The 21,482-nt window shown below is 45.8% G+C and overlaps 8 protein-coding genes across 8 annotated transcripts; 2 read left to right on the top strand and 6 right to left on the bottom strand.

Annotated features, from left to right (window-relative positions):
- Positions 1 to 238: 238 nt before the first annotated feature.
- Positions 239 to 4,715, bottom strand: N7469_001435 (uncharacterized protein; the record flags this gene model as incomplete). Its single annotated transcript, XM_056640355.1, has 3 exons — positions 239 to 2,764; positions 2,836 to 3,518; positions 3,572 to 4,715. The coding sequence occupies 3 exons, from the start codon at positions 4,713 to 4,715 to the stop codon at positions 239 to 241; spliced, it is 4,353 nt and encodes a 1,450-aa protein (XP_056506112.1).
- Positions 4,716 to 5,973: 1,258 nt separating this feature from the next.
- On the bottom strand, positions 5,974 to 6,754 carry N7469_001436 (uncharacterized protein; the record flags this gene model as incomplete). The annotated part of the gene is made up of 2 exons (XM_056640356.1): positions 5,974 to 6,496; positions 6,543 to 6,754. The coding sequence occupies 2 exons, from the start codon at positions 6,752 to 6,754 to the stop codon at positions 5,974 to 5,976; spliced, it is 735 nt and encodes a 244-aa protein (XP_056506113.1).
- Positions 6,755 to 7,405: 651 nt separating this feature from the next.
- On the bottom strand, positions 7,406 to 7,723 carry N7469_001437 (uncharacterized protein; the record flags this gene model as incomplete). The annotated part of the gene is made up of 1 exon (XM_056640357.1): positions 7,406 to 7,723. The coding sequence occupies one exon, from the start codon at positions 7,721 to 7,723 to the stop codon at positions 7,406 to 7,408; it is 318 nt and encodes a 105-aa protein (XP_056506114.1).
- Positions 7,724 to 9,113: 1,390 nt separating this feature from the next.
- N7469_001438 (LLM class flavin-dependent oxidoreductase) lies at positions 9,114 to 10,214 on the top strand (the record flags this gene model as incomplete). The annotated part of the gene is made up of 1 exon (XM_056640358.1): positions 9,114 to 10,214. The coding sequence occupies one exon, from the start codon at positions 9,114 to 9,116 to the stop codon at positions 10,212 to 10,214; it is 1,101 nt and encodes a 366-aa protein (XP_056506115.1).
- A 303-nt stretch (positions 10,215 to 10,517) lies between these two features.
- Positions 10,518 to 12,528, bottom strand: N7469_001439 (uncharacterized protein; the record flags this gene model as incomplete). Its single annotated transcript, XM_056640359.1, has 5 exons — positions 10,518 to 11,065; positions 11,131 to 11,681; positions 11,739 to 11,956; positions 12,016 to 12,128; positions 12,276 to 12,528. 5 exons carry the CDS (start codon positions 12,526 to 12,528, stop codon positions 10,518 to 10,520), a joined length of 1,683 nt encoding a protein of 560 aa, XP_056506116.1.
- Positions 12,529 to 15,068: 2,540 nt separating this feature from the next.
- On the bottom strand, positions 15,069 to 16,453 carry N7469_001440 (uncharacterized protein; the record flags this gene model as incomplete). The annotated part of the gene is made up of 5 exons (XM_056640360.1): positions 15,069 to 15,506; positions 15,562 to 15,770; positions 15,834 to 15,973; positions 16,035 to 16,261; positions 16,319 to 16,453. 5 exons carry the CDS (start codon positions 16,451 to 16,453, stop codon positions 15,069 to 15,071), a joined length of 1,149 nt encoding a protein of 382 aa, XP_056506117.1.
- A 690-nt stretch (positions 16,454 to 17,143) lies between these two features.
- Positions 17,144 to 19,054, top strand: N7469_001441 (GMC family oxidoreductase; the record flags this gene model as incomplete). The annotated part of the gene is made up of 3 exons (XM_056640361.1): positions 17,144 to 17,174; positions 17,312 to 18,028; positions 18,105 to 19,054. 3 exons carry the CDS (start codon positions 17,144 to 17,146, stop codon positions 19,052 to 19,054), a joined length of 1,698 nt encoding a protein of 565 aa, XP_056506118.1.
- A 177-nt stretch (positions 19,055 to 19,231) lies between these two features.
- N7469_001442 (uncharacterized protein) lies at positions 19,232 to 20,824 on the bottom strand (the record flags this gene model as incomplete). Its single annotated transcript, XM_056640362.1, has 7 exons — positions 19,232 to 19,307; positions 19,368 to 19,454; positions 19,513 to 20,170; positions 20,224 to 20,348; positions 20,402 to 20,535; positions 20,597 to 20,718; positions 20,773 to 20,824. The coding sequence occupies 7 exons, from the start codon at positions 20,822 to 20,824 to the stop codon at positions 19,232 to 19,234; spliced, it is 1,254 nt and encodes a 417-aa protein (XP_056506119.1).
- Between the last annotated feature and the right edge of the window lie 658 nt (positions 20,825 to 21,482).

The raw sequence follows: 21,482 nt of genomic DNA on the forward strand, positions 1-21,482 counted from the left end.
TTTTTTTTATTTAAAAAAAGGACTAGAATACATGATGATATTCAGTAAACTATTATAGTCAATCTGGACTGCAAGTACCGACTGCAAACACTTCCGCTCCGCTCCGCCCCGCCCACTCCTCCCGCAGACTCTGAAGCCACTGGGCCTAGTGCGGTCTGTTATACTCCTACCCCATTCTCCATCACCTCCGTATCCCGTTGTTTGTGCATTCAAAGGAAAGAAATATAGCGATATCCCCTCATTCCGCTTTCTTCGATGCCTTTGTTCTCAATTTCATCAGGCCGAAGACAAGTGCATAGCCACTGATGGCGAAAATCACCGAGATTCCAGCATCCCTCCAGCCGTAGTAGTACTGGTTGATGTTCAAAGTAGTCAAGAAGTCACTACCATCGGTATATTCGCAGACTTTGCAACCAGATGTGGCATCTGGGTTGATCAAATTGGCCCTCCAGCCGTCCCCAGCCAAGTAATCGGACAAATACTGAGCACAAGTCCCATTTGTTGGATTGAACACCGCGAATTCTTCTTCGTTACAAGTGACTTTAGCACCCCAGAGACCAAATGTCAACATCCCGGAAACCACATAGTTGAACGGATTCAGATAATACATCCAGTACTTCCAGAAAACATTGAGTTGGGTGTACGGGACGAATATACCGCAGAATAGAACCAGTACACTGATGATCAAAGGATTCACAAGGGCCGCAAAGGTCGGATTGGGAGCGTATGCAGCAACGAATTGTCCGATGCCAGTATAGATGAACTCATAGATCAACATGATGAAGAATGTCGCGCCAGATCGATCAGAATCATGAGGAAGTCTCCAGACTGGATAATACCAGCAAGCGAAGTAAAGGACGGCACAAATGCAGAGATATGGGAATTCTGACACAATAAGTCCTGTGACGAATGCCACCCAAGAGTACATCTTAGATTTCTTTTCACGTGCATCATAAATATCACGACGCTGGATGAATAGTGGCTGGAGCTGGTTGATGACACCCGGGGCGACGAAAACAAAGTTGAATATCGTGAACATCTTCAGGTTCAAAGCAGTAATACTTGGACCAGGTCGCCAAAATGAAAATCCATTTAGGAGCGCGGATATAATGTGCAGAGAGAACTTGTTGTTGACATAGTTAGTATTGCGGAACAGGGCGACGTTCATGCGTTGAGTGACAATCTTCGTTTGTTCCCACAATGGCATTGAGAATTCATAACCATCAGACACTGTTCCGGGTGGCTTATTTGCGGCCTTATCAATCATACTGTCTAACTCCGTGATCATTGCATATTGTTCTGGTGATTCCAGCCAAATCTGGTGCCAGTCCTTGTCTTTGACAGCCTCAATACCACCGGTAACAACGTCAATCATGAACTCAGCTGGATTGGCATCCACTGGGCATTCAGCACCATATTTCCCGAAATACTGCTTGATAGTGGCTCCATTGTCACCGATATCGCCAAAGTAAACGGTTTTTCCGCCTCGTGCTAGAAGAAGAAGGGTATCGAATTGGGCAAAGAGCTGCGCGGAAGGTTGATGGATAGTAACCAGAACAGCCTGACCAACGTCGGCAAGCTTTCGGAGGAAACGGACTGTATTATAAGCTGACTGGCCATCCAATCCAGATGTAGGTTCGTCCAAGAAGATCAAGATACTGGGCTTTGAGACCAGTTCCACTCCAATTGTGACTCGTTTCCTCTGTTCCACACTTAGCCCATTGCCCACACTTCCAATTAGAGTATCTGCGAGATCGTGAAGTTCGAGAAGATCGATGATTGTTTCCACGTATCGAAGTTTTTCTTCTTTTGGAGTATCACGCGATTGTCGGAGTAATGCTGAAAATTGCAAAGCCTCCCTCACGGTCGCGTAGGGCTCATGAACATCCAGTTGCTCGCAGTACCCTGCCATTCTCTGAAAGGATATCGGCAGCGGTCTTCCATCAACAAGAACTGATCCATTGATCGTACCCTCCGTTTTTCGCTGAGCAAGCACGTCTAGAAGAGTTGTCTTTCCTGCTCCTGAAGACCCCATCAGGGCGCCGAGCATGCCAGGCTTAACCCATCCATGGATGTTATCCAAAAGAACGCGATCTCCAGTTGGGGTTTTGACGGTATAGGTCAGGTTTCTCCAGGTGAATATTGACGTGTTTCGGACGAGGTTATCATCATCAACCTGAACAGGCTCGTCGGTAGTGGTACGGGGATTTGTCTTTTCATGGCTTTGAGCCTCTTCATCGTTGTTTGCTTGATGTCTTTTCAGGCTTTCACGAGGAATGAGAAGAGAAGATCCAGAACCAGCACCTCCTTTCCACAGGCACGTAAACAAGACTGTTAGCACTGCGAAAAATCCCCACCAGGCCCACAGAATTCCATAGTTTCGCCACATCTGAGATGCATGATAATGCAAGGATCCCAAGTACTGATCACCGGTTACATAGTCAGCACCTCTCAGAGCACCACCTACGCCCGTGCAGGCTCTGTTGTCAGACCCGACATTCTCATAGCCCGGGCCACTTGGGACTAGATTATTACCAACGCAATCAATGTGCTGGTCGTGGAACTCATTGGACATTGCGGCTTGGAATGCATAGGCAAACGGATTGGTGTAGTACAATTCGACAAACCAATTCTTGATTTTAGGCTTGGGGATCATGTAGCCAGCATACATCACGATACCTTTGACGGCGGTTCCGGAAATCTTTGAAGCTGCTTCGAATGTGCTAAATGCGGCGCCGATACACCTGAATAAGGCAGTGATGCACTTAAATTTCACGGTCAGTGGTCTGGTACTATCATTGTAGCTGGTGTGGAGGGTGGATCATGTTGACTTACTAGGGTTGTGGTGAACAGAATTGCCCAGAAGGTGAAGAATGCGGCCGCAGTGTGCTTGAGCCCCACCATCCAGTAGATCACGACCGAGAAGATCGTACATTGGAATAGTAACACAGGGAAGTCAGCTGTTATCTGAGCTAAACAGAATGCAGCCGGGTGATGCATTGCAAATCCTTTGTGCTTTATAAGAATCGGTCGACCCTTGAAGGACTCGGTCACTTCGGACATTGCAACGATGCAGTTGTATAACAAGGAGAAGAATACGGCGCCGCCTTTAGTGAATAAACCAGCAGAAGTGCTTGGGGAGTTATAAAAGCAAGATCCAGCAATCAGTGCCATAATGCAGGACAGAATTTGTTTGATGAGGAATGTCGACTTTTCACCCCAAAGAATCTGATACTGTCGACGAGTGCAATGAATCAGCTGGGCCCAAAAACTGGTTGTAAGCCTGCTGCCCTTTGGAAGATGATGAGACTTTTCCCAAGCGACGGACTCCTTGAATGCTTCGGTGCGCTCCAATGCATCGTTGCTGTCCGGATAGTCGTATCGTGATATCTCGTTTTTATATATGTCTGAGCTCTTGTACTCGCTCAGAATGGCATCTGCGGTTCTTGGGAACTTGTTTTCCCAGCCTGGCTTGACTTTGCGCTCGGTTGGGACCGTAACGCCGGTAAGGTAATCGCCTATATAAAAGATTAGAACAAGTACTGTAGGAGCTACATAATTGCTATCTCACCAATGTTAGCCCCGTCACTATACATAAGACCAAGATTCTCCATGAAAGGCTTTGCTTCAGACGCAGGACCATAGTATATCTGCTTTCCTTCGTCAAGGACGAGGACTTTGTCGAAAAGATTATAAATGGCATTTCCCGCTTGATAAAGAGTCACAATAGTAGAGAGACCTAGCACGTCGGTCATGGCGCGAAGGGCTTTCGCCCACTCCAGGGCTGTACTAGCATCTAGACCACGAGTGCTATTGTCCCATGAGTAAACTGAAGCGTTCGTTGCCAGGCACTCAATGATGGAAACTCTCTTCCTTTCTCCTCCGGATACACCTCTGACGAACTCATTACCGACTTTTGTGTCGGCAGTATGTGATATTCCCATAGATTCGAGGAGGAACTGCATGGACTCCGAAGTATAATCCTCCTTCTTGGCGCCATCTGGTAGATGAAAAGGCACTTTCAGCCGGGTAGCAAAGTCCATAGTTTGGCCGACAGTTAAACGAGGATAAAATAGCTCTTCTTCCGTATTCATCACAATTTGGCCATGGTAGTTGAGTGCTTCTTCAGAAGACATACTTCCAAATCGCACGTCACCGGTGATGCTATGGTATCCTTCGCGGCGGTTGGCGAGAATATTCAGTAGTGTGGTACATCCTGAGCCTGGTCTACCCAGGACAAGTAACATTTCACCCGGTTTGACACAGCCATGACTGTCCGAGAGAATGGATTTGAGCGGTGGTTTTCGGCGGAAGTCTTTAATGAGTTGAGGGACATTGAATTGAGAGATCATGTTCTCTTTGACAGCTGCCTCGGCTGCTAAAACCTCAACGGACAGATTCTGCCAAGTGACTCCAAGCTCCCGACGTTTGAACCCAGCCGCTTCGCTTCGCTGTGCATTTCGAATCACTTGTGGTGTCATATGCCATTCTTTGTTTTTGATTGGGGAGGGACTGGAGGATGGTGGTGGCAATGCAAGAGTCTCGTGACTCTTCCAATATTCTTGTTGAGGGGCTTTGTCAGTAGATATGGCAGGGGAAGGCTGAGTTGCATGCAATGTTTCGGAACTGCTAGCTTCGTGGAGGTTGATCTGAGGCACGGGAAGAGTGTCACGGTCTTCCCATCCATCTGGATGGGAATCTGCCTCGGGTGCCATCGTGAACTCCTTCTTCGACGTAGTAAAAAGGGCTTCACAGCAAATCAAGGGTTGAAGGATCTGAAGGGCTTAGTACGTGAGAGTAGCGTACTTGTTGCATTATTTATAAAATGTAAACTTTTGCCGGCAGCCGAATCGAATGGCGCGTTCTCCTTCTAGAGCCTATGGCGAGTGGAGTAAATTGGAACCACGATAAGGCATCCCCTTTGTTATCCTTCATTTATGCATTGGCGGGTTGCATACTCGGCATTATCAATCATTATCAAGATTCCGTCAGTCTCTCTATCAAATGAACATTGAAGGTATGCTTGGTACACTTGGTACCGTAGAATCTCTAACAAACTAAACATTATACGCATTAACCGCTTCATAAGATCCTTGTCTTAATGAGCATAAAAGATCTATGGAGATCTACATTGTGAATTCTTGGCCGATGAATAGATTATTTTCTTTATACGCGTTATTTCTCCAATTGCGTGTACACTACTAGTAGTCAAGATCCTATCCAGGGATCTTCAGGGACCACCCGCGGAAAGAACGGCACGGAATCCGCGCCGAAGGGCTGGTTCCAAGGTAAAGTTATCGAAGATAATGATCAATCCGATCTACCCGCTACTTACCGAGCTGTCAGCCACGCCGACGTAGCATATTACCGGATCGGGCATCTGAGATAATTATAGTACTGCCTGAAAGCTGCGGCAATTATGATTGACAGAATGCTATAAGCCGATCTGGATCATGCTGATTTCTGATCTACTACTTGTTACCAAAGGCTTGGTACTTCTTGATGATGAGTCTCCAGTATTTCATATTCTAAACACACCCGGATTTGTTCTATGCAATAGATGGTAGGAGGGAAATATATCCACGAATATAACTTACATTTAAACAGGAATATTAGTTTCTGGAAAATATCCATATCAAAGGGGTACAAGAATGGCCTTTAGCTTTTCCTTTATACGAACAAGATCGAAAGGGTAGCCTGAACTCGATGAAGCTCATTAGCCGCGTAATCGTTTCCTTACTACTCAATTAGTGTCTCAAAACTGCTATGGTCTGAAATTTGACCAAATAGATAACCATACCACATTAAAAACGCAGCTTACAAGTGGATCTAGTGGCTCTTGAGCCTTAAAAATCATGTCATTAAAAGCTAGTAAATGTCGCCTCGACCCCTTTATATCAAACCGAGAAAATATGATCATGACCAATAAAAGGATCACAATCTCCATAGAGAATTGGATCATTCCATGTGAGTTCAGGGGGGGTTGTTGGCCAGCATAATGTCTGTCTCATCGAAGAAAGCGGGATTTTGAGAGAGCCATTGTTCTGTGTCATGATAGCTCGTCGGACTAGGAAGACATATCTCTGGAGGCTCATATTGTAAATTTCCGTAATCATAATCGAGGCTCGGATTCTTCGCATTCGACGGTTTTTCAGCTGGGATAGTAGGTGTTGGAGGGATTAATTGCTGGTGAGATTCCACGGGCGAGGGGACAGATGGAGCTGCAGGTGAATATTGTGTGGGACTGTCATCCACTAGCTTTCTTTTGCGCCTAGGTTCGGTATTTATCTCGGGATATCCGTATTCCCCACGGCCAAGGATGCCGAGGTGAGTGAGAAGGTTGTGTGTGAGAGGAAAACCATTTGTCTCTGTCTCCAGCACGTCCCCGGGCCATCCTTCGCCTTCAATGTTACGACGATAGAGCTCCTGGAGCGCATTGATAAGCCAACCCTGTTGCTGTTCTAACATCTCGGCGTATCTGGATTTACGACCCATGCTGTTATTATAAGGGCTTTCTTGAACTCTGACGGCATTCAGCTTACCCTTTAGGATGGGCCTTATCATGACTCTTCTTTCGTTGCCCGAACACACATAGGGCATCATCTTCTTGGCACCGCAAACAAGGGTCAAGACCATCGCACTTGTTGTTGTCAGAGTTTATATTGAGGCCAGAAGAGCTGCATTTGATATACCTTGGACTTTTTTTGACGGCAACGGTCACATGCCTTGCAGACGCGTTTCCGAGCCCCTTCATGGTGTGGATGATCGGGCATTGTGAAAACTGCTCCGATGCCTGGACGATGAGATAAGAGTTGCAGTCCCTAGTGACAATATATCTAAATGTGGCTAAAGTCACTATCGAGACATGAATCAGATGTTGGATCTGTGGCGTTGAATAATATAGTGAATAGGATCAAGTAACAATTACTGACGAGGTGCGGGCGAACTAGTAGGTTCTTGATGGATTCGTCATGGCACTTTGAATTTTATATGGGCCTTTTGACTTTGCAGACATAAAGTCTAGTTCGAACTTCTGCTCCATGACTGCTTTGTCTGGTACAGTGCCGGTTTCCCGTATCAAACATTGTTATGGGTGGAGAAATGGAATATCGGCACATCATGGCAAGCCCTCGGCACAACAATTCCGATTTTATAATGAATCACGTAAGGGACAATCTGCAACACACAAAGAAAGCATTGAAAACATGCTCGTCCTCATTCAATTCGTTTCATACCGCTGAAAGTTTGGTTCGAGATATCGTTTCAACGGGGTCGATTTCGCTATGATATTTGTGTTCCCACGCCCTCAGAAATCCTCTGGCATCCTAGTCCGCTATTCTTGAATAAAAGCTTCACCTTAGACCTTCAATAATATGACATTATTCGTCGATGTTTCTTTCCAGACTCACTTGATTAGATTCTCGAAGGAGCCGGGCTGTATGGAGAGGAGGACCGAAAATTGCATAGTCGCGCAACCAAGAGCCCAGAGCCCTGTGCTCCCACCCGGCCATCGAACTCCAGCCCAAAGTCTTTCCTTCTTAGCGGCGATGTGAACCTCTCCATTTCGTATTTGTAGTGAACCCTCTTCATCGCTCTTGGCAACTTCGACAAGAATTTCATGTCGCTCTTCACTATCATACCACCCGACTCCGAGGAGCAAGACGCGCTTACGGAAGTCATCTTCTGCTTCTTGGTTGTCGTTACAACTGAGCGGGATATTCATGGATCCCAGCCCAAAACTCGATGTCCACTGAGGCCACATTGGCCACTATGACGATCCCACCATGAGAAGAATATCTCCAGAGCTGAATATTGCCAGACCCAAAGACGGCTGTCTGTTGGGGCGCGTGGGTTTATTGGGGTCGAGCCAGATAGTGCCTCTTCTCCTGGCAACATTCGCTGATGGTTTGGTCCGCGTCATGATCTTTGGTTTCCAATGTTTGAGAATAAAAGCCATGGAACTTTCAAACTGGTAAATAAGCAAAGTTATGCGTTCAAATACAGTGTTAGATGAGGCCGTTTGTCCAAAAAAGAGTCCCATCGTTGTAGAAGATAGCTGAACAATCATCCATGCAGGAAAGGATTTTTATGCAGACCACCCCCAGCCAGGAAGTTGAACAGGGATATTAAATTTGTGTTGGAAAATAGCCTACTCAACCTTACCTGAATTGGCCCCGTGATAGCCTAGGTCATCATGTGGCATCATATGGAGTTAGAGTGTACCTACACCCCTGCGTCAGTGCCATCTGTGGTAACATTAAATTTTGTTTGATATAGTCTTTCGGTATTTATGAGATACTGTGTATATACAGCATTTATCCTTTCGAAAGGCCATAAATCTCATCAGGCTTTGCTATGTGACAGGTAAGTTTGAATATGCATTGAATATTGCTATCACATGAGTTTCTCTATTGTTTCCAGATCCTACGTTTCCGCGGTGTTTGAACATTAATTTGAAACTTCCCTTCTTTCTGCCGTTCTTTCTACGTCGCTTTCTACCACCCTCGAGCCTTCGGAATGATAGTTATTGTACAAAGCGAGTGAGTGAGGAGATTATCAAGTTGTGGGTGGCTTATAATGGATGTTCTATAACATTAGTGGAACATTAATTCAACATTGACCACACCCTTGAGACTATAACGGCTGGAAATCAGCAAGAAAAATCACATGAAGTTGACGGGTAGCAATAATATTAGCAGTACTCATTAGTGGACAGGCTGTGAAAGAGGGCTGGGACGTGCTGCATTCTAATTAATCCTCAAAATTATCCGATTCTCCTCAAAACCATCCGATACCCCCCTTCGCAAAAGTATCCGTTTGGTGGTTGCGTAATTTCACAATATTTGACGCCATGATGAACGGCTTCTCCTTCCACTGCGAAGCTTCAAACACAATTAGTGTAAGCATTCAATGAAGAATGGTTTGATTACTGCGAGCGGTTGATTATAAATGTAATTTTGCGTGATAAGACGCGATTCAAGGAAAGTTGGCGTCATACTATAGGGCATCGTCCAGATGATTCTTATTTAACCTAAAATTCCGTTTTCAGTAAATTCATAGAAGTTAGGAGAGTATCAAAGTTTACTAGCAAACGACATTTGTGGACAATCACTATGCCTACTGAATTTATCAGCCTGACGTTTCCCAATGCGTCCACGGAATTGAAGCCAATCCCGAATGCCACTATTGATCCAAATTATTTGGTCCGCTATGCTCGAACATTAGATGATCATGAATTCAACTACACCCTGGTTCCATACGATTCATCCTACTTTGATCCTTTCACTGTCGGCGCCACAATCGCCACTGTGACCAAGAACCTTAAGGTCATCATAGCACTTCGTCCTAACACGTTGTATCCGACAGTCGCCGCAAAGGCACTCGCAACGCTTGATCAGCTCAGCTCTGGCAGAGCTGTAGTCCATTTTATTGCTGGCGGGAGTGACGCTGAACAGGCCAAGGAAGGTGACTTCTTGAATAAAGAGGAGCGTTATGCCCGGTTGGAGGAATACATCCGAATTCTCCGCCGTGCCTGGAAATCACCAGACCCGTTCGACTGGGATGGAAAATATTACCAGTTCAAACAATTCAGTAACAAAGTGCGACCTGTGAATGGAACTATTCCGGTCTCCGTCGGTGGATCTTCAGATGAAGCTTATCGAATTGGTGGCTCACTAGCTGACATCTTTGGTCTCTGGGGAGAACCGTTGAAGGAGACAAAGGAGCAAATCGATCGAATTTACGCTGAATCCGACAAAGCTGGCAGAAGTGAAAACAATCGCCCGAGGATTTGGGTCACTTTCCGTCCTATTATCGCTGAGACAGATGAGCTGGCCTGGGTGAAGGCACACGCGACTCTGGACGCGTTGACTACAAACAGAGCCTTGGGCCAAGGAAAAGCACCTCCAAATGCGCCACCTCCACAGAACGTCGGATCCCAGCGACTGCTTGACATTGCTTCGCGGGGCGAAGTGCAAGACCGCGCCTTGTGGTATCCAACAGTGACGGCGACAAATGCACGGGGAGCATCAACAGCTTTAGTTGGCTCACATCAAACTATCATCGATTCCATTCTCGATTATGTTGATCTTGGAGCTGAATTGATTTCTATCCGTGGATATGACAATCTCAATGATGCCATTGACTATGGTCGGTACATCGTGCCGGGCGTACGCAAGGTCCTTCAAGAACGATCAAATGGCTCGACTGCATAGCTCAGCCAGTGAGTTAGTATGATGATCAAACCGAGCGGAGACAATTATCTTCGTTTAAACCTTCGATTTATAACTCGGGGCGTCCGGGGTTTAGAAGCGGTGATATGTGAATATTGAATAAGAAATGATTTATTTGTTTTCTATGGCCTTTCCTTCCACTAGAAATTTTGAATCTATCGCCGATATGTTCTATCGGATAGATTAGAACATGCTTATATGCAGATAATATGGGCATCGCTATGCTGGACATGGGAAGAAAGGCACGGCAATGTGGTGCCTGTGGGGGGGTATATATTTTCCAATTTACATCGTCTGCTTGCCGCGAGTCTCAATGGGCAGGAAGAGCATCGCGACGAAGGCAGCCAGCAGGAGAGCACCGGCCGCGTAGATGGGGGCGGAGGGTTCGGTACTGGCATAAATTCCAATGATCGGGGCCATCAAACCCGCAATACGGTTCAAGCAGCTGGCAATACCGGAACCAGTACCTCGGTTGGGAGCAGGGAAGACCTCAGGAGTGTAAGCGTACAACACACCGTACATGATCATCTGGAAGAAAGCCTCCAGAGACGAGCAGACAAGTTGAACATTAGGATCTTTAGAAGCTGTGAAGCAGAAGAGAAGGACGCCAGTGACCATAGTTGAGAAAGCCATCGTGCCCTTTCGGCCGATGTAAGGAATATCAACCATGAACCAGGCGACAAGAGGACCCGGAATGCCACACACAGCGGTGATGGCATAGTTGCGGTAGGTGATGTATTCCGAGGAGTTGGCGCTCAGGTACTGGGGCAAAAAGGCGTTGAAGAGGGTGTAACCCATACCAATGGTAGTCCAGCAGAACCAGATCAGGATAGCTGTCCCGCACGTTAGTATCCTAGAATCCATAGAATCCATCAATAAAGGTTTGCGTGACACATACTGGAGATACCAAGCTTCTTGGTCCGGAAAAGAGGCTTGATCTGCTGAACGGAGAATCTCTCAAGAGATCTCTGAATGATTTCAATGGTGCTCAAGGACTGCTTCTCAGTCTCCTCCGGGTACCCGCCAATCTCGTTGAGAATTTCCTCAGTGAGCCAAGTTGTAGTCTTGTTCTTATGCGCAATGCCTTGAACTGCAGCAACAGCCTCATCTTGGCGCCCGCGAGAAACTAGGAACTTCGGGGACTCGTAGAGAGTGAACAGGAAGAATCGGCAGAGGAACATGCAGAAGGTAATGGCACCGAGAGACAGAACCAGATATCTCCAGCCCCAGTTGTTTGCCTTGGTACAAGTGGCGTAGTCGGAGCATGAGAAGTTTGGAATGAAAGCCCACGCAAGCATACTGGCAATCAAAGTACCGACAGACCACCAGGTAGCGAGACCACTCAGGATGTTGGCGGAGTTTGGAGGCAAGCACTCAAGGAAAACAGCTGCATCAACAGGTAAATTACCACCAACACCGAGGCCAAGGCAGGCGTACAAAGCACAAACGCTATTTTTGATGTCAGTCTCAGCACTTTCTTGCAGTATGTATAGCTGGAGAACTTACGCAACCCAGCTGTTACCACCACCCGCGGCAAGACCGAAGGTACCGCACAGAAACAGTGTACAATTGAAAGCCGGACGACGACCAATGGCATCAGAGGCAATACCCCAGAATGAGGCACCAACAATCAGACCAACGAAGAGCGAGCAGGTAGCGAAACGAGAGTAGTTGTCAGAGACACCAAACTCCATAGCGACAGGGGTCAAAGTGAGGGCAACACCCTATGCATAATTAGCCCATTAGGTTCAAAAATTGTACCAAAAGAAACTTCTTGATGTACCTGCAACCAAAGGTTATCGGCAACCCAGCCCATACCGCAGAGAACGAACAGGCCCCATTGATAACGACCCATGCCGATATCCTGGATGGCTCTGTTGATGATCTTTGCTTTCCCTGTGATGTGGGGTCAGAAATCTAGATCTCAATTGATAAGGGATGGCGCTCGGGGAATTTCTTTGATAAGTTCAGCAAGGCTGGCGAATGCGAAGCCAATCTAAGTCCGGAGAGAGCAACCAAGTTGGATATCATGTTGTAACATACGATCATAGACAGTGTTGTGACCTGAGGCAGAGATTGATGAGTCAATTTCCTCACGGAGAGATTCCAAAGTCAGTGTGCTACGCTTCTGAGGACCAGCTCCAGAGCCATTTTCTTGGCTAGAAGCCCGGTCAAGGCTGGTGATGGATCCTTCGTCCTTGGTAGGCGCAGGGGTACGTTCGAGGGGCACCACGACTTCGGGGAATTGACGACGCTCTCGGTTCTTGACGAGGTCTTTGAAGTTAAAATCTAACATCTTGAATGGCCGGGTTTGTCGCGATTGGATAACTGATTAATCGAGGCGCGTGGAAGAAAGTCAATGGTCTCTTTTTTTTTGGCGCAATGGTGATGGATGAATGCTGCTATTGGCGCTATTGGAAATAATCAAACGATGCTGGTGCAATGGCTGTCGAAGATCCGGGTCACAAGGCGCTACTGTCAATAAATAGATGCGCAATGGGATTTTCGTATATGTCGAAATGTCGCAACGGGTTTTGAAAGACGCCTATTAGTAGCTACTTTCGAAAATTCGTGATTTCTTCTTTGCGAGATTGCTGAGTATCAAGTTTCTTTGATGATGTGAAACTATACAATCTGGAAGGGGTCAAAAGATGTAGCCAGAATGCTGGAGATGATGAAGTGTCGAATGCAAAGCCCAGAAGCACAATGCTCTAAGAATGCAATGGGGAATATATGAATATGTTGCCACCGTTAAAAAAAAAAAGTGGAGGTATGCAACTGTTTCAAGTTGACTCTGGGGTAAAGGGAAGCACGAGCAGAAAAGAAAACTTCCCAGGGGATGAGATGCATGGGCAAATATAAGGAAAATCTTTTCACAGTATCACATTATGAATTAGATAATGAAAGAAAGACCCATAGGGCCAAACTTGCGTGTTGGCCAACCATGAGCCTCACCCATGTGGCGCTATGGAGCAGTCTTAAGCAAGCCAGCATCAAGCCATTGCCACAGACTTCACGGGAGACCCAGTAGACCCACTATATATGTTCCTATTTGGCAGGTCAATCGAAAAGGGTCCACATTTAAGGTCCGTTCTAAGCCGAAATGACCACAGCACAGACAAGTAAGCGAGACTTGAACAGACGATGGGTTGACAGTCTTGTTCTGGCGGTGATTTCCGACTGTCGGATGCGTAACCGGTCTACTTTCGCACTTGACGCAATTTGTATGTACAGCTCTCCGATATTCTCCCGATACTTCATTCTATTGCCGAAAGAACATAGGGTAATTTGTTGAAAAGAGTTGAAAAGATCACAATTTATGGATTTTGTCCATTTTAGACACTCACAATAGTGTACTGGAAGCCAAAAATAAATCATATTAATTGGCGGAAGTATACTATGATAGTACCGAGCCTTTCAAGAATTACCCGCGCATACTATCTAATTTGAGGATCAATTTATAAATCAAATGTAAAATGATTATCCATACCACGGTAGTTTTATCAGATGTGAGCAGAACAAATTCCCGGTAGATAATTACGGTATGCGAGTCCCATTCTTTACGAATGCGTTGAATGCATGCGAGCGCACACTCACACGCAGGTAGACCCTCTCTCAAATGGTGCGATGAGATCACACCAAATTCTATCAGTCTTTGGAGATAACAATTATTATTAGAGCGCCCAGTCAGAACTCTCCGTTTTCTGTATTCATTTGCATTCTTATTTTTTTTTTTTCAATTAGTGCAATAAATGGTGGCCACTGATGCTGTATATCATTTTGACCAGATCCTAATTGGAGCACAGGACAGAAAGACCTGTGAACGAGATCCACATTTGAAGACAATGCATTCTACTCATTCATGCTTTTGATCTACGCTCAACTCTTAGACATTATGTAACATGAAAATTATTAGAGGTGAAGTCACCTAAACAGGAATTTTACTATGTAATTATCTTCGTGCCACTCAATCGCAAGTGTGAACATTTTGTGCGGTCGGAAATTCATCCCAGCCTCGTCCATTCCAACGCTGCCCGGTGCTAGATAGTGAAATACATATACTATATGTATAAATATTATTTATGTTGAATGGTTTCAGCATGGGCTCAAGTTTATATCACCTACTCGTATGCTACTAGCATACGATCTCGTATTCGGGAGTAGGCGATATATTTGAGAAGGAGGTACTCAGATTTATTAGCATGAAGGCATCTTATTTATTCTAAACTACCCAATCACAAGTAATATACTGATAATATCAGTAATACTGGCGGAGCAAGGCCAGCCACCTCCATCAACATGTTACAAACTTTGCCTAGGAATCGCTGTTTACATTAATCGAGGTACCTTAATAACCCAAATTAGACCAGGTTTTTGGAAATGAAATAGCATGTGCGTCCCCACTACTCTAATAATAAGCAAGATATGTAGTAGATCCTACTCAGGTAGAAGCCTCGGATTATTGTTCATAAGTGTTGTAGGACATCGTCACTTTCGTCCCTCGAGTTAAGGGGTTTTGCCGAACTGGTTTCTCGTTGAATGTTTGAATAACCTCAGGAAGACAAATTAGGGAACTCGCGATAGATTCAACTTAGCCAGAATGCTACTCGAATCACAGAGCTTCGTTTGACGAAGTTCGGGGAATTTTTGATAAGAGAAGAGAGAATGACAATCATGGTATAATCCGGGTGTTTCAATATTAATTGTGATCTTCCAGTATATCCGGGTGATCTTATCACTATTATTGTGTGCCCATCTTCGGGTATGTTTGGTAAATTTGAGTTTCTGATATGGTGTATATTTTCAGATTAAACCACGATGGTTGTTGCCCAGCTTTCAACGTTCAGACATGTGGCTTTTCCATTCTTTCGGTGGAGTCGTTGAGTGACTGGCGCTTGCTTCCTCCCAACTCCATGGCTCACTTTGAACAACTGTTTCCGAAACAACAGTGATATCCTTCGAGGTATGATCAGGCTCTGTCAAGATATGTTCGTCACTACCCCAAGCGGAGGCTTGCATATGCGACGGTGCAGCAGTGTTGACTTTGCTCTTTTTTGTGTCACGATCACCGCGATTTGTCAAAGTCTTCAAGCCCGAGAGAGGATAGGAATGGCCCGATGGCTTGGCAGAAGAGCTAAAGAAGGAAGCAAGGCCAATTTTCTTGAAACCTCGACGAAGCAGTGGCTGGATAATGGGCAGGTTTGAGACCACAATTGAAACGAATGTCTCCCGGCATGCCCATTTGGAGCCAGCCGAAGCACCGTCCGGGCCAGACTAGATATCATTGTTAAACATTGTTTTGTATAGATGGTAGCCAGAGATAACTTACGCTCACAATAGTGACACCACGAATAATTGATGCGGTGATGACGAATGCAGCTCCAGAGAATAGTGCCATCAAAGGGATTTTGCGCTTCAAGCTGATATTTACTGTCCAAAGAAGAGGAAGTGGGATTGAGAGAAGATAAATATCAGTGACGATATTTAGTATCACCACAACGAAAACGTATACCGGAGAATTCGTAGGCTGACAAAATGCTGCGCATAAAAGGTGAGCTTCCCATGGGCTTCTTTTTACTTGGTGAAGGGCGTAATAAGTACCTCCGGGGTTTGGGTTTATCTGCCAAAATGCATGGAATGGCTGACACGACAAGAGAAGAGACAGTTGCGTGGCAATCCATGTAACTCCAAGAATGCCATATGCGATGCGAACACGCGTGGGAAGACTTTGGAGACCAGTCCTACAGTTTCATTAATATGCAGTTCAACTCGATCTTATCATGGGTTATATATGAAACGAACGTTAATCGGGAATAGAAGACCGCCAGACTAAACTTGACCAGCCAGAGGATCGCCACGTATAGCGACCAGCCAATAATCTGAATCTTTGCTCCAGCTTCTCTGTTTGCCCATTCTTTAGAGTTTGAATCGAGAGTCTTTCGTTGTTCATCGGTCATATAACTGTTGGTCAAGCCTTCATATTTGGCACCCACAAGATAAGCCGCTACTGTTTCCAATATAAAAACAATCTGTACGGCGTCAGCTTAGCAAATAGCAAACAAAGCAAGCACTTGAGGTGGACGTACTCCTGCCAATGGCATCAGATAATCATCGAGTTGAAAATTAGCCGGGCCAACGAGATTCCACCGTACACAGGCACGGACGATGATTATGAATAATGCTAGAGATAGCAATACCCACGCCTCGACATTACTCGCCATACCCGGACGTTCTCGATCGATTTACTCAAGGGACGTGGAATATGAAAGATCAAGAGTGAGTTACATCAAGAAAAAAAAAACTTAAAGGAACAATAAGAAAGCCGAACCCCTAGAAGGATCCAACCTGATTTTCGGAATTGTTATTTCTTCTCCCGTCCGTTTGAAGATCATCGGTCTAGTGAATCAACTAATCCTATTGGAACCATTCAGGAACCACACATAAAGAGATTTTTGCTGTCAGAATCTTGCTGTCTATAGACTGGGCAATCCATAAACAGGAAGATCATCGTTGCTCCACGCATGAATCTCCACCATATCCACATTAACAGGGGAAGCAGACTCGTGTCGGCCCGCCAAGCGCCACCATGGCAGCCATCAAAGGTTACTTGGTGGAGAAATTCTCACCATAAACTGCCAGTTCTCTTCCATACGGACAGTTGACCGACACCCTAATCCACGAGGCTGCAGTTCAAGGGGCTCAGCCACCAACGAAAATCTCCCAACATTAGGGCAACTCGGTTCATTTCCGTCAGATCGTCGCTAAAAAAGGTGAGTTTAAAGTATATATTCCTGGTTGCCCCGAATAAAAAAAAGCAGTTATAATTAATCCCCACTTGACTTGTCCCTGAAATCTATTCTTGACACCTTTTTGTTTGGGTCAGATCCATTTCTCAACGTGAAATCCTCAACATGTCGACCTTTGAGTTTATTGTTGTCGGAAGTGAGTATCAGAACTAATTTTCATTAAGGTTTCTTTTTTTCCTAAAAACGAGATACGTTCCTTCGGGGATCGAGCGCAGAGCCTACTATTGCTCGGAATACAATCCCATTGTTTCGAAACTGACACGTTACCACTAGGTGGCCCTGCTGGCAGTGCACTTGCCGCCAAACTTGCCAACTCGAAGGGGAAGCCAAGTGTGCTTCTTTTAGAAGCTGGCGAGGAGAAGACAGATCGTAATCTTCGTGTGGATGGGCAGCGATGGATTACCTTCCAGAATCAGTCTATGAACTGGGGTTACAAGACAACCCCACAGGAGGATTGCAACAACCGTGAGATCGACTACAGTCGCGGTCGCTGCATGGGAGGATCAAGTGCTATTAATTTCGGCGTATACAGTGTCGGCGCTCGTGATGACTATCAGGAGTGGGCGCGGATTGTTGATGACGAGGATTTTGCGTGGCCAAGCATTCAGAGAAGACTGAAGGATCTTGAAACTTTCCATGGAGAGATCCCTGAGGGAATGGACAAGAAATATGCCAATCCGGACGCAAATGATCACGGCAGTGATGGTCCATTGCACGTTGGTTTTGCCCGCGAATGGGAAAGAGACTTACCGGAGCTGTTGGACATTTATGAGAAAGCTGGCTTTCCATTGAACCCTGACCACAATTCTGGCAACCCCATCGGCATGTCAGTCCTCATCAACTCCGCTCACCAAGGACTGCGATCCACCGCAGGTGACTTGGTCGTTGGCGGCGAAAAGAATAATTTGACGATCGTTACGAACTCGCCAGTGCAGCGCGTCCTCTTGGAAGGAAAGAAGGCCATCGGTGTTGAGGCAAACGGCAAGAAATGTGAGTATATTTTGTCCAGCTCTAATGTTGCTTACTTCAAGAGCCACGCAATGTGCTCACAAGGCTTTGTATATAGACTACGGCACCAAGGAAATCATTCTTTCTGCTGGCTCCCTGAACGACCCTCGTATCCTGATGCATTCAGGAATCGGCCCCGCGGCCCAACTCAAACAATATAACATCGATGTCGTTCATGATGTCCCTGCCGTGGGCCAAGGACTTCGTGATCACTGCTTCGTGCCCATGGTTAACACTCGTACTGATACCAGTACGGATCGAAAGGCTTTCTACGGCTCCCAAGCTACCATGGATGCCGCCAAAAAAGAATGGGAAGAAAGCGGAACTGGTCCCTGGGCAAAGTTCGCTTGTGAATTGGGAATTGGTTGGTTCAAATTGACCAAGCAGCTCATTTCCACGCCGGAATTCAAAGCGCTCCCCGAAAATGAGCAAAAATACCTCCTTCAAGAGACCGTTCCACACTATGAGGTTATTACCCATTTCCCCATTCATTGGTTTATTCCGGACTTCCCCAATGAGGCCTTGAATTATTCTTGCTTGTTGGTTTTCCTATTCAATGCTCAGACTCGTGGAGAAGTCACTTTACAGTCGTCCGACCCCGATGCTCCGCTTCTTTTCAACCCGAAGTTCCTCGCTCATCCATTCGACCGTCGACTTGCAATCGAAGCACTGCGAGACTCTTTCCGCGTTGCGAAACATGAGTCTTACACAAAGGATAATGTCGCCGAATTGGCTATGCCTAAGGGAGAGTCCGATGAGGATTTGCTTGAATACTGGCGCCAGAACATTTCGTCCAGCTGGCACATGACAGGCACCGTCAAAATGGGCAAGAAAGAAGACTCTGATGCTGTTGTTGATCCTGATTTCAAGGTCATCGGAATTGAAAATCTCCGGATTGCTGATATGGGTGTTGTCCCTGTACTGGTCAATGCCCATGTTCAGGCAGTAGCCTACGTGACCGGTGTAACCTGCGCTGAGAAGCTAATCAAGGAATACGGTCTAGCTTAGATATACTACAAATTGACTGGAATGTGGGCTACAGATCTGTTAGATCTCGCTTTGCCCTCTACTCTATATACTACAGTGTAGTAACCATGAGATTTATGGCTGGAATGCCAACTTCAATGCATATAATTCATGGCGAGAGATTATATCTCCCCTCATGAGCTATCTCGGAACCGAGGCTCAATCCAAGCTTGTTGCTTTGACCGCGGCGCTAATACTAGAAGCAGTATATTCGATATTGAAGCGGTTTAGACCTCTGCGAGTTATAAGATGTTAGATAAGGCCTAGGCAGGTTTAGGGGTAAATTCAAACTGACGCAATGGATATTCTTCCAGAATCTTGGACATAGATATGATACTTTGTCTGTAGAATGTTCACTTGTTGCGCTGATAATCCCAGATATCTAAAAATAGTCAGCAAGATAATCCACTTTGGATCAGCGGTCACAGCGAATCTCTTACGAAAACATCCCGTTCTGGTTAGTGATGTGCTGCCAATCCCCTGGAGTCTTCAGCTCCTCCAGGGCTTTTCTTAGTGCATGACGACGGCTTTTGAGTCCATCTGCCATGCCGCGTACTTCTTGTCGCCATTGGTGCTCCAATTTTTGATCTGATAAGACCGTTTCAACGATTCTAGAGCCAAAGTCAGGGGGTGCTCCACTCTCTGCTCGGGCCAGAAGTCGCAATTGTGTTTCTATTCTTCTTCCTACGTCTTCATCGGGCACAAGAATTGAAATAACTCCAACACGTTCGCTGTAGAGTCCGAAGCACTTCCCATATGTTGATACTAAGATGAGCGGAACTTCGAGTTCGGCAAATAGCCGAACACCTTCAAGATCTGCATCGATATCACCGGAGGCAAAGCCGGGGTATGCGGCGTCGACGAAAGCTAAATGCCCACGTCGAATAAAGATCGAAGCGAGCTCTCGCCACTGACTTGGAGAAGGATCACATCCAGTTGGATTATGTGCTCCCGACTGTAAAAGAACAACAGATTGAGCTGGCAAGGACTCCACGGCATCGGAAAATCGCTCGAAGTCAAATTCATTCCTCTCACTGGAAAAATAAGGGAGAAATTTCGGCTTGATTCCCGCGGATTCGAAGACGAAAGGGTGGTTTACTGAGATTATTAGTTCGTCTCTCATTCGAGGGTAGATTTGCGTAGCAACTCACGCCAGGAATCGCTCGGAAGGAAGATCTCTGGAACTGTGTTTTTCCATGGTCCATAGTGATCCCTCAAGAAGACTGCGCCAACATGGCATCCACCACTTGCACCCAGAGTCTGCGTTGTAACAATCCTGTGAAGCTTAGCCCTTGATCGTTTTTTGTGCACAAATTAGAGAATTTATACCTTTTCTCTAGCAGGAGACGATGATTAGGTCCAAAGAGCAGTTTTGTACTCAAATCCCGATAATTATTAGATCCTAATGCTGAAGGACGGTATTCGTGATGCCAGTCACCATCAGTGAAAATCCTCGCTTTTGCCTGTAACACATTTTAGAATGGATCTTTGTCGCGCTCGAGTCATTCGATTCCCATCTCTGACCTCTTTGACAGTTGGCTGGTTATACGCTTTCCCTTCCTCTGTTTTGTAAACCCCGACCAGCAGATTGGTTTTGTTCGGATGTTTATCCTCAATGAATTGTTTGACCAGTTTTTCTAGGCTCTCTAGATTTCCTGGTTATTATACCAAACTTGAAATCCGATTGGGTAGTTAATCACCTGTCCGACCTGCAGGAACATTTTGAAACGGATGTGCTGCGATACTGCCCATTCTCAATGCTGGCCCTGGATGTAGCAGAAATGTTGTATAATCTCGGAGGATTATCTCTTGGGGAATGGGCGTATTCAAATAATATTTCTTGGGTAGCACGCAATGGACATCGCGCCATAATTAATTATATGCCGACAAGCACGTTAGTTCCCATTAATATTCCGGTCGTATAAAGAACCTTCTTTATACAACCGCGATAGTTGACGAAGCGATTTAATGATCACTGCTCCAACTATAGCTGCAGCTTTGTTATATTCGCTATTATTCTGGTGCAAATATTCTCTTTATCGACCTCATTGCGCGGTCAACATGAGACATATAACCATCAGTCATTCTATCATTTATTTAATGGAAAATATTCCTGGTCCTTCAAAAACCGCCAGAAGGAATATAGCAGCTGAGTCCACTCAGCTGGAACTACGGGTACTTCGGTTGCGCGAGACCAGCGTAAAGAGGCGGGGAACAAGAACAGGACATATAGGCGTCTTGGGGTTACCGAGGCCCCAAAGTTAGGGAAGACCGAAACATTTAATCAATGGGGAAATGTGCCAGAGTCGGCGACCAAAGTATCAATGGTCTGCATTAAGTAGGTTATCTCAGATATTTCCTTTGTGATCTCTTGCCAACACTCTGAGGTCCCTCGATCGCAGCTACATCT

The sequence above is a fragment of the Penicillium citrinum genome (assembly GCF_028827155.1).
Source record: "Penicillium citrinum strain IBT 23319 chromosome Unknown utg000001l:1.0-4955037.0:1.0-4956770.0, whole genome shotgun sequence".
NCBI lineage: Eukaryota > Fungi > Ascomycota > Eurotiomycetes > Eurotiales > Aspergillaceae > Penicillium > Penicillium citrinum.